Here is a 12,289-nt window from a genome sequence, read left to right as displayed (position 1 = left end):
CCCTGAAGACCCCAGTATGACCTGGGCTGTCTGACTGGCCTAACCTTTAGAGCTAACAGATGATGACTTCACCATCTGTCTAGCCTCCTTGAACTTGAACTTGTGTGAAAATGGGGGTGAAAAAGAGATGAGGAGAGAAAACGGTGTCACAGTTTACCCAGGCGGTTTTCCTGCCGCGTATCTGTTTTAGTTTTAAAGCTAAATTACCGAGGTGAGAGGTTTGAAACGCTAGGCGTTGTTTAGCTCTTTGCATATAATTTGTGAGCTCCTGCTCGAGTTGCAGGAGTCTGTGTGTGCCCCAGTTAAAAGGCATAAAATTGGCTGTACATTGCTGAGCTTTTAAAAACGGGGGGGAAAAAAATAAAAGTGAGAGTTGCCTCTTGAGGAAGGGGGAAGGGACTGTGTTTAGTAGACACAGGCTCATCCGCTGACTGCTGTCTGACCCTGAGTTCAGTGGTATGGTTATTAATAGGCCCAGAGGCCTCAACTTCCAGGAGGCCCTCTGATCAGCTCCAGATGTGGAATGAGTGAGGACAAATCTACGCTAGCCTATCCATGTTTCACATGAAGCAGAAAGTAGGAGAGATAGGCATTTGGCGCGACTGATAAAGAGTGAGGGAGGGAGGAAGGGAGGGACGGGAGACCTTTCCACAGCAGGAGTGTGTTTTGTGAGTCTTTGTTTTCGCGTGTGTGTGTGTTTTTTTTTGTTTATTACACTCTCTGCCCTCAGACCAAAAGACCATAAAAACGTATGGCATCACCATGGCGACCATAATAACTACCTATAAAACAGCGTGTAAACTGTGAAATAAGACAAACAGACCAGAACAGCCCTGGCTGGCTGACTGAATGGCTGCCTTCCGCCATAAAACTATTTGAGAGCCAGACTGAAGGAATGCCTCGGAGGCTGCTGTGGCTGTCACGACACATGAAAGGATTAGGCTCTGTGTTTTATCTCCTCTTTATCTGATGGTAATGGATAAGCTGAGTGTAGCCTATCATCTGACGCTTGGGCCGGGGGTTTGATGTTTTAGTAGGGTGACGGTTTGTTGAGTTGACCGCTTTGGTCTATTGATTGCTGTTTGATGGTTTTGATATGTAGGCTGTGTGGAACAGGTCAAGTCTTTTATGCAGTGAAGGCTCCAAATAGCTTTTAGCTGTCCTTCACTCCCCCCATTACTCTAGTGGTTCGTTTGATGTTTGGATCAATCAATAGAAAGAGCCTGAGCTCTTACACATGCTCCATCCTACTTCCCACTGAGCTCAATTCCTCTTCCTTCATTGTGCAGGCTTTATATCACATTCTCTCAACACAGAATAAATGATATAATTACAACCCATTACTTAGCCTAACGCAAGCTAATTATTCTGTCATTACTGTAAGGATTAGCTATGCTCATTCTCTCTTTCGCACTGTGTTCCTCTGCCTTTTCCTCTCAAAAGTCATGCAAGCAGAACAGAGCAAACTCTTACTCATAAAGGCTGAGTAAGACTAAGCCTCGGGACATGTTCTGTTGACGTTGATTGTATAGACCATGGGTGTCAAACTCAGTCAGGACGCAAGGCCACACTAGAAAGTAGTGACAGCACAGACTGGACACATTAAAGAGTCTCGACATACAGATATGTCTAAACTAATGAGGCATTTTGATGTATGCTTTTAATTTATGCGAAGAAATCAACATGCTGCGTTTATAGGCTGTGGCACAGCTCACGCTGATGTGTCATCAGGCGTCTAGAAAATTACTGGATACAACAGATAGACAAGGCTAAATTAAAATGTGGAAAAAGGGCATCACGCAGAGCAGGGATTTAATGTACCAGAGGCACATGAGAGTGATGCACACCTTTTTTTTTTCTCTCTTTTTTTTTCTTTTCACTGTCTTGTAACTGTGCCAACAGCGCGAAGCTGCTCCTTGTCCTTATATGGAAGTCAAAGTGAATTACAACAAATCAAATAGGCTAACGAATTGAGAACAGATCAAATCTTAACTGAATTAGAGGAACTTTGAACACTGCTCCATTGTCAGAGCTCACAGACTTTGAAAGCTAAAAAGGTGTGGACGTTTGCACCGTTACACTGCTATCTTGCACCTGTGATTTTTTTTTTTTTTTTTTTTTGTCATTATCAGGGTTTTTTTTTAACCTTGCATATAAAACATTCTGGCTTCCACTGAAGAGGTTTGGGCCTTCCACCAAAAGAAATTCACTGGGACTGTGATAAAAATATTTTAAGTGGGGGTTTAATCTTTCCAAGCTTAAAATACATTTTTATTTATCAAATTGCCAAAAATATCAGGGAAATGAACAGACTTGTTTTTAATTCAAGTAACACAGGCTGTTTGCCTTAACTTTATGAAACAATTTAGGCACAGCCTGTGCCACCGGCCGCGCTTGGGTGTGTAGTCACCCCTCCCAAATGGCCAGGTCCGAGCCAGGAAAAAACCCGATTATCCGCCAATTGTTGCTCGTACCTGCATTTGAAGTCATTTGAAGTAATGGCGGCACTCTAAAATTGTCGGGCCCCGGGCTCGTGTGTGTGCTACCGGGCCTGAAGAGCCACACTCTTCTTCCAGACTTGATTAATCCCTATCGCCCCTCTCCATGATCGCAGTTTCCATTTTTTAGTCCGTATCTGTGCACTCATCCCCTCCCCAATCTCCTCTCACTGGCACAGAATGGCTTCCTGGCAGAATGGAGGCATTAATTCAGGGATGAGAGGTGCGATACTCTCACCCTCTCTCTCTTTCTATGTCTCTCTGGTTCTCTCGCTCTCTCTCTCTATCAGCGCTGTGTTTGTAATGCGTGGCCTTTATCGTAGCTGAAACAGCTCACTACCCTCTGATCCTATCTCAGATCTCAATATCCTAGCCGTTCCACCCTGTAAACGCAGGGATGAAAAATCTTGCCCTTTCACCAATGCATTACACCCTAGCATATCGCTATACCCCTCTCCTCCCATTGCACACTCCACACCACTCACCCTTTGTGACACAGGCCTCCAGCTAAATTCGAACTCTGCAAAATGAGACCAAGTGAGCTGCACTTCTTCCATGCCAGAAACCATCTTAGTCTCATTATATTTGTATTTAGGCTCAGGCCGGGCTTCTGAATCCCCTTGTCAGATGATAGGTCAGGCAAAATAATGACTAGCTCTCAGTAAGCTTCAGGAGAGTTAAGGCTTGGATGTTGGGGAGATAAAACAACAACCAGTCTCTCAGCAGAGAAACATGGATCAATACAAACGAAGCTGCGGTGTAAAAAGGCTGTTTTTGATCCAGGCTTGCGTCAGCATCGCTGAGGTGAGTCTTGACAGCTCCTGTGCTGTTGGTAGATATGGATCTGTGTTCAAAAAAAGGAGCAAAACGCTCAGGGACCACAAGCGTCTTGTTAGACTATGGAGAGTGTTAGGCTGACCCCCGCCCCCAGCCGCTCTGCACGTAAACACAAGAGACGTGCACGCAGTTTCACAAAAGCACACACCAAAAAAAAAAAGAAAAAAAAAAGTGCTCCGACCTCACTTGTCAGTAAAACTCTTGTAGTGAGGAAAACTTTGTGGCTTTCACTCCAATGGGTGAGAGGAACAGCAAACCCCCCCCCCCCCCCCCCCCCCCCCCCCCAAAAAAAACAGAGATTCAGGAAGATACGACTTGCGTCTTCAAACTCTGTGTGGTTTTGTGAACACAGCATCTGCTGGCACATTTAAAGTTGTGCACCCCGCTATGTCAAAGGTAGAAAGGCAGACAGGCAGCCAGGATTGTAAGTCTCTTATCTGTGCTGCTGTTGTGCTGTGTTTTGAGGGGGCGTGCCTGTGATCTGTGATCATGTACCGTGTCGTTGTAGCGAGCGTGGCTGTCGCTCCTGACTGAGCTGCCACCCCGCGACTCCACCCCCACACACAGTGGGTTTGGCATACAAAACAGTCAGCCGCATAGGAGGTGGAAAGCTGTGCTGGGAGTTTGAAAGGTAGGCCTCGTAGATTTCAGATAAGACATCTTTCCAGACGCCTTTACTGTTTACTATCATAACCACATAACAGCCTCAGACATGTCGGAGATAAAAGGAAAGATTAGTGACTGCAGTGGCAAGACAGAAAACTTCATCTCTTAAACATCTGTGTCATGTTGCCAAGCACAGAGGCAGGAAAAGGCTTCTCACGTTGTAATGAACACAAGAAAGCTAATATGTTTTGTTTTTTTTGTTTTTAACATTACCCTCCTCTGTAGTCTGACTAATATGGTGTTAATATTACTGAGAAAAAGCGGATGTATTTTTGTCTGTCCCTTTCTACGCCTGGCTCGAATTCAAGGGTGGTACTCCGTTAGATTAATGTGTAAAACATGCACCGAATGTGGCGCAGTTAACCTACATGGTGTTTGGACTAAAGGAGTAGTGGCAGTCTACTTGGCATGTGTGACTGCAGACGGGGTGTAAACAAAGTGTTTCTAGCAGTTACAGTCCCAATTATTCTACAGAGAAGGAGAGCTGAAGCAAATCCTTGTGCGCTGTTCTCTCCTCGGCGTGCACTCCTGGTCACCGTACGCTCCCGGCAGCACAGACGGCAGCTGCAGATCGACTTCACACTGTGTACATAACAATAACTTTGTTGTCATTCCACCAGCCTATCTGTCTCGTCATCGTCGGAGCGTGAGGGCATAAGAAATTCCACAAAGTTTTGATACCTCAATTAAAGTGCGTCTGTCTCCTGTTATCTCATTTAGGCTGTAGTCAATATGATTGGCATAATAAGACATGCCTGATTGGGGCCTCCCATTTAATTAATCAGTCTCACTGTATCATCACCTGTGGCTCATTAGAGTAATTAGAGTGAATTAGTCAGATAGAAGGCCTCTCTCTGCCTGCAGACGAGTGGAAGGAATTTCATTAGGAGTGATGAACACACATACATACACCTTGGGTCTGATGGCCATTGGTAATGGGATTTGTTTACCCGTGACTCTTATCAGCGATTACTAATATTACCTCAGCGGTAGGATGGAGAGACGCTCATTTCGTGTCGAGCGCAGCCTCTTCCTCCTCGCTGCGAACGTGGCTACCCGTGCCAAATTTCGCTGGGCGAACATGTTAGCAGACTTCCTCTTTTGAAACGGGAGTTCAAAAGAATGTGGAAAGACTGGGCTCCCCAAGTTACTGCAGCGGCCTGTCTGTGCATTCATGTGAGAGCACACGCGTGTGGAGCAGTGTGCAAGAGGCTTCTTGGCCAAGTCGGTGTTGAAGTCTCTCTAGGGAGTGTTGGCAATCTGTTCCAATCGTCTTTACAGCTGACCAGACGACCAAATGAACCAGGACAGGGACTGCTGCTGTGGGCCAGTCCAGCCAAGCCAAGCAGGGCTGTTACAGCAATCACACAGACATTACAGCCCACTTAATGCTCCCCTGCACAGACCACGTTCCTTCCTCGACTAAAAACTAGACAGTGCAGATTCAAAAATAGCGCTGGAGTTATAATGAGCAGTTATAGAATATATTAAGTAGTTTTTTTTCCCCCTTAAATGAAAAGTAAAATCTTTCAAAGTCGAGCCAAGGAGAGCCAGAGAGTGTTGACCTCAGAGGCTGAGCCTCAAGGCCCCAAACCCAGCAGTTTTTCATGCTTGATGGTTGTCTGCGGGCTGTTCACTGAAGTATTTGCATTATCTAAAGGAAATACATTTTCTTCTTGAGTCTTGTAATACAAAATGTCGATTGTGTTCATTTACCAAGTTTAGTATCTTCACTTTTAGGGTTTTGTCTCCTCGTCGACTAATTTGTAAGGTTTGTGTGTACGTATTATGTCTGTCACTGATGTCAAACAAGATAGAAGGAAAATCCCAATTGAATGCCAGATGGCTTAAACCCCTGTAGAGAAGCCTTTTTTTTTTTTAATTTGAAAAAACAGTTTTTTTTAAACAGTAATCAACCTCCAAAGTTTGGAGCCTAATAAACTTTAACAAAGTCATTAAAATAACATGTAGCGAAGCATTTTTTCAAATTTTGTTTTTAGAGAAAAGGAGAGAAACCCCGTGATAATAAGTAGAAAACAGGAAATTTAGTTAAAAATATGTAGCATAACTAACTGCAAGGATAAGACTTTTTAGATTTCTTTTATTCAGAATATTTTTCTGCCATGTTTGTCCTTTCTGACTTCTTTGTTCAGACTGAAACTTGCCAAGGCACTGCCCACTCCTTTCTGCCAGTCTGCACACGCTGTTGCTGTTTGTGATCGCTGACGTGACTTGGATAGATAGTGACACATGTCATCATGCTTTTCATTATGAAAATGAAGGGTCTTCGTTGTTCTATTTAGCCATCTATTAATCTAGCTATCTGCTATCTTTAGTCAGGACAGTAACATAAACTCCAGAGTACGTGCTAGCAAGTATCACGTAGCTGGACCGGTTAAGCACAGACAGTCCTAACTGCAAGTAATTCAGGCAGCTCGGATGGTTAGAGTTTATACATTAACATTCATATTGTGGAGAAAGTGTCAGCCTCTTTTAACCCTTGGTCAACAAGCTAACTTCCCAGGAAACTTGGAGATATGGCGAAGAGAGCGGCAGCATTTTACAGCTATGAATATATTTGCCCTATGGAAATGTGGCATGACAGTTTGACTCCTGTAGTCCACGCCATCTGATGCGAAAAACTTAACAAGTTTGAATTTGATTTAGAAACAAAAAGGAAAGAAAGAAGCGGACGTTGGAAGCATTGTTGGGGTTTTTTTGTGTATATTTTAAGGAGGAGGAGGGAATCAAAGACCTCACCAGTGTTCAGTATAAATTTTATTTTCCACTTCATACAAAAACAGCATCCAGCCGAGAAAACACAGAACTGTTTGTTCAGTGTTTCACTAAACGTGCTTAAACATGACAACTTTATGTGCAGTAAAATTGAGCTTAATATAGAAATGTTAATGGTTTTCTAATGGTCACGTGTGTGTGTGTGTGTGTGTGTGTGTGTGTGTGTGTGTGTGAATAACGAGCAGGCAGCGGGGATTGTGCACTTTCCGATGTTACGCTCTATCAGCAAGATGAGTGTAAAGTCTGCCTGTGTCTGCTGATGTGGGCAGAGAGGTTTGCTGCATAGTCAAAACCTGACTGAGTGTGAGGGTCCTTTTTTTTTTTTTTTTTTTTTCTTTCTCTCTCTCCCCCCCCAAACTAAGACCATGCCCATAATTACTTGCCCACTTGGCACTGAATCAATCCTCTTTCATGTGTGATGTGTTTATTTAGCTTAGCAGTGAGAATTTTCCTTTTTTTGGAGCGAGGATTTGGTAACACATTGGGATATATGCAGGGTATTGGAAAGGGATTGGACAGAATCAAGGGCGTTGGAGATTGGCACATGACCTCTTAAAGCAGAGCCCTAGTGGAGGATTGTGGATATTTCACTTTTATGAGCACAAAAACGGATCTTATTGATCAGCTTAAATGAATTGATTGACCTACTTTGTTGAATTCCTTCGACACCGTTTTGCAGAAAATTCGTGGACTAATGTGCATATCGGAATGCATCCTGAGAGCTTTTGTCAATAAAAAGACAGTGTTGTTGCAGGATTTTTCTTCATCTGAGTAAGCAATACTATGAGCCCTGCGTTTACAGTGACTGAAAGGCTACAAATGAACAGCAGTGTATAACAAAGGAGCCATGCAGTGTGAAAGTTATGATCTCTGTAAACCCATAGTTGAAATATGAGTGGAGAAATGAAAGCAGTTGTAATGGGCTTATTCAGACGTTACCTACGCTCTGTCGGCCATCCATACTATTTCACATTTGCAGAATTCACATCATTGCAGAGGGAGTATTTATATTTTCAAAATGTATTCCATGTGCCTAATCACACAGCTGGGATGATTAACAGCAACCGCACTTTGGGGATACACTGAAATTTACCCTCGCTGCTGCCAATTCCAGCTGAATTCACATCAGGCTTTAAAATAAAATTCCAGCGAGTGATTATAGTCCACGCTGATCAGAAAAGCGAGGCTTCATGCATCATATCATCGTCATATCAATTTGATCCTTGTGTCTTGAACATACCGGGCCCTGTATTCTTGTTCCTGTAGCTAATCTTTACCAATGCAATAATTACACCACTGTTCATGAACTAGAACATTCAGTTTTTGACAATTAATTTAACATGATTAAAATTTATCAGGTTCCTCCTTTCATCAAGCGATGCACAAGCCTCTGCGCACGCTCGAGTTCACTAACAGATAGTGCAGCTGCTCCATGGCCATGGGCAGACAGGCTGCTACATCAACTGCTCCATGGGCAGCGAGAACAAGATGGCATGTAAGCAAGTGAGCAGTTTTTTGGGGGTTTTTTTCTCTCCCCCAAACATCCTGTTTCTCCTGCATAAAATCCATTGCAGGGGACAGTCGACCGAATCCATTTGTTATACTTTTTCATGGTTTGTGGATAAAACGAGATCACGGCTGGTCGGGGAATTACACGTAATGCTGATGGAGGGGAAAAAAAAATCTCCTAATTAGTTCTTGATCACACTGTTTCTTCAGAGGGTTGAAATTTCTTGTGTGTTTTTGGGGGTGGGGTATATGGGCAAAGTGGGGAGGTGGGCATGTGTGCGTGAGTGTGTTTTGGGACCTTGTCAGCAGACTGAGCCACAAGGGCCCCTGTGGTAATGTGTGTATTAAATGATTAGTGCGTTAGTTAGCATAACGGCCCTTCAGCAGCGTTTAATCACTCTCAAGGGTGGGCGGCCTCACAGGAGGTGAATGGGGAGGGGGGAAGAGAGAGAGAGACTGAGAGAGAGATGGGGAGGCGGGGTAAAGGCAGAAGAGAGATTTAAACTGAAGAGAAGGAACTGCTGGTTGAATGAGTGAGTAGATGATCTGTAGAGAGTATGGAAAAATGAGGGAGCGAGCATGACGGAGCGCAAGAATCCAGCCGAAACATAATCCAGCAGCACTCTCACACACTCAGCGGAGAGCGGAGATACAATCTTTACAAGGCCTGAACGGCTTGTTAATGTCAGCACGCGGCCCATCAGCTGGAACAAGTCCCATAAATAGCTATTAATAACAGTGCAAAATGGATGTGGACGAAGGTGGGACCTCCGTTCAGCCTTGACAACTGCTGCTGTTGATAATTGTGTTTTTGTTGTTATGTGGTGAGAGGGGAGGAGTCACCTGGTAGTCAATAATTGGTTTGAAATGCCTGGGCATTTACTAGTAGTGGTTAGAGCGGTAACTGATTGACTGACAGGGTGAAAGGCTGTCAGGTTTTTCCTTGGCAGGCCGCTGGTGTTGTGGTTCTGCTTTCTGAAGAGGTTAATGCTCCAGCTAAACTAGTGGAACTTTATTATTTGATAGGCCTGTGCCAGAGTGGTCACAGACATATTATAGGTCCAAAAAAAATAAAAATACAAAGCAACCAATCATATATATGTGTTGTTTTTTTGTTTGTTTGTTTGTTTTTTAACTTTATACTTAAACTTTTTAAAAATGGCTGTAATTTGTTTTCTGTAGACCCCAACGAAGGCCACAAGCTGAAGCACAGAAACCTCTACTCTGTCGTCGTGTTTTCAGCCTACTGCAATATTCTGAATAATATCAGCAAAGCAAATAGGTCCAACAGTTTGCAGTCTAGTCATAAAACAGCTCCCGTCTTTTAATCGTAATAGATAACAATGATTACGATTATAATGACTGTTACAGTAATGATAAGTGTAATAAAATGTTGAATGCAACTAACAAAAACAACACACTTTCTGTTTGTCTTGCAGAAAGAACTAGACGTCACCGCCACGCAGCTTGCCAACAGACAGGACGAGAGCGAACAGTCCAGGAAGAAACTCATCGACCTGAGCCGCGAGTTCAAGAAGAACACTCCAGAGGTGAGAAAATCAGATATTCACAGGCGAGCACCAACACACAGCCACGCGTACAGTGCGCCCCGCAATTCTTTTGACAATCACGCTTGGCCTCGGCTTTTCTCGGTGTCTGCTCTCCTCTTCATAAATGTAGCTGTGATTATTTACTGAGAGGAGTAGACGGAACAGAGATGCGGGCTTGGCTCCCAAAAATAGTCTCTCCATTAGTTTCCCTGAAATCCTAAAGAGACAAAACAGAAAACCCCTCAGGAGTTTGTATTATCTGACCTAGTTTTTTATGCGAGCAGAAAGTGTGGTCGGTGAGTGTGTGTGCGCGCGAGAGAGGGAGGCAAGGAGAGAGTGACAGAGCAGAGCAGAGCAGAAGGGAGAGAGCGAGAGAGAGAGAGAGAGCGAGTGACAACACTACTAAGTGGGATCAGGAGGGAATTCTGTCCTGTTCCTGTGTTCCCATCACTCCTCCAGGGAATATTTGTTTCATCTCTGTAACCAAGGCAACGTATTTCAAACCTCACAGCAAAAACAAAGTATTGTTGTGTTATTATTGGTAATGTCACCATGGTGAATTATTGATGGCAGCATGAATTATGTATGAACGGAGTAGACAGTGGATAGAAAATTGTCAACTCTCCGCGGAGTTGACAGTAGGCCTATTATAGTTACCACAGGATGGGGATTGTGACTATTGACTTCAGCATGTAGCCCACCCGCTGTAGAGGAGTATACACGGGAGGAAACTGTACCTGCATACAAAGGATGCTAATTTCACTTCACCCTACACATTCATCTCTAATCTCATTTCCAAGTATAACCGCACAGCTAACAACACACACAGGGAGGCAAGACAGACACAAAGGGAGAGAAACACACATGCAGAGGCAGCGGGAGCCATGCACAAAGAGAACATGCAGAGAAGGCAGAGGCACAAACACACAGAGGCAGATAGCCTAGATCACAGAACAGGACACACACATTCATCAGTGTAACAAGGCTGTGATTTAGGAAGGCTCCTCTGGCGTCTGTGTGGCCCCTGGCATCTCCCTGGTATGTGGAGGAGGAATCTGAGCCAGGCCAGACGAGCGACAGGATTCATTACAGGGCTGTAACAGCCTCAATAGGAATCAGCACTAAAACTCCGGGCGTTTGGAAATACAGAAGCATCAAGGCTGCCTACCAAACAGGCTGGTTCATAACGTGTGATGGCCCGCGCTTGATTAAAAATGCCCCGATCGTCTTGTGTGCATTTGAGGAGCTGCGTTTTTTCCATCGCTTGTGTGGCTGCGTGTGTATGTGTGTGGTTGACCAGCTTATAGAGCGGGCTGTCAGCTCTCTGTGGTCCGCACCAGTCAACGGAGATCACAGTCACATCAGATCAGACTGCATTAGGCTGAGCGGGAGTCCGTCTCTGATCCATTATTCAACAACCAGGAGACCGGCCCACGTTGACTGTGTCTAGTCTGCTGAGCTGTACTCGGCGTGAACTGCACTCATGGTCTGCATAATAACGCACACATGCACGCACACACACACACACGCAGGCTTTTGTAGCATTTTGAAAGTAGTGCAAAGAAATGCAGCGTGAAAACAAAGTTTTTATAATTCATTAGGACTGACACGCTGTTGAATTTATTTTTTTTTTTTTTAGAGACTACATCTCGTTGCGCTTCCTAAGTCGCCTAAATTATTCATCCACTTCTTAATTTCCTTTTAGTTAGTCAAGACTGCTCTACTACACTGTTATAAAGGCAAGGGTGGGAATGGTTGTAAAATGTCCCAAAGATTGCTAGCCAGAGGCAGTGGTAGTAAAACAACTTTGTGTGTGTGTGTGTGTGTGTGTGTGGTGTGCGCGTGCACACACACACACACGTTAGTGTTTAGCTGCAGGCCAGACAGACAGCGAATGGGAGTTCCATACTCCCTGGAGGATTCCTCGGGCTGGCCTGTCTGCTGTCTGCCGGCAGCTTACACACCAGCCATCCATCTCTTGCTGCCTGGGCCCCTCCACTCCCCTCACTACACACACACACACACACACACACACACACACACACACACACACACACACAGATTGACCATGGTGTCTGTGTGCATTGTTGTTATATGGTCATAAATCTTTGGAAGTGGAGGGGGCAGGGGGTGGAGCACCGCAGAGTGGACCAGAGGGGTTTAAAACTCCGGTGTTCAGCAGAAGGAGTCGCTTGGTGCCGTGTGGTATTTGCGTGAGTTTGTTTTTGTTTACTGAGTTTGAGTCTACACTAGGTTATTATAGTTAACTAAAAGCTAAAAGTAGGTGTAAATGAAGTATTTGAGTTAAGCCCAATACAAACAAAAGCCAAACTTTTGAAAATCTAACTAAAATAAAGTAAAAAAAAAAATACTGAAATCTTCAGTTTTAGGTTTTGTCACTTTGGTCTGATTTGCTTTTATTACCTGCCATGT

General features: G+C 44.2%; 1 protein-coding gene across 3 annotated transcripts in view; it reads left to right on the top strand.

Moving 5' to 3' along the window:
* The window catches only part of cux1b (cut-like homeobox 1b), a 62,265-nt gene that overhangs the window by 7,847 nt on the left and 42,129 nt on the right, over nt 1–12,289 (top strand). For all 3 annotated transcript variants that reach the window (XM_005459370.4, XM_005459368.4, XM_005459369.4), the window contains exon 2: nt 9,746–9,856. In XM_005459370.4, coding sequence (XP_005459427.1) covers nt 9,746–9,856 — 111 coding nt within the window. The remainder of the gene's footprint in view (nt 1–9,745; nt 9,857–12,289) is intronic.

The sequence above is a fragment of the Oreochromis niloticus genome, linkage group LG14, assembly GCF_001858045.2.
Source record: "Oreochromis niloticus isolate F11D_XX linkage group LG14, O_niloticus_UMD_NMBU, whole genome shotgun sequence".
In the NCBI taxonomy this organism is placed as follows: Eukaryota; Metazoa; Chordata; class Actinopteri; order Cichliformes; family Cichlidae; genus Oreochromis; species Oreochromis niloticus.
This window is presented reverse-complemented; position numbering and strand designations above follow the sequence as displayed.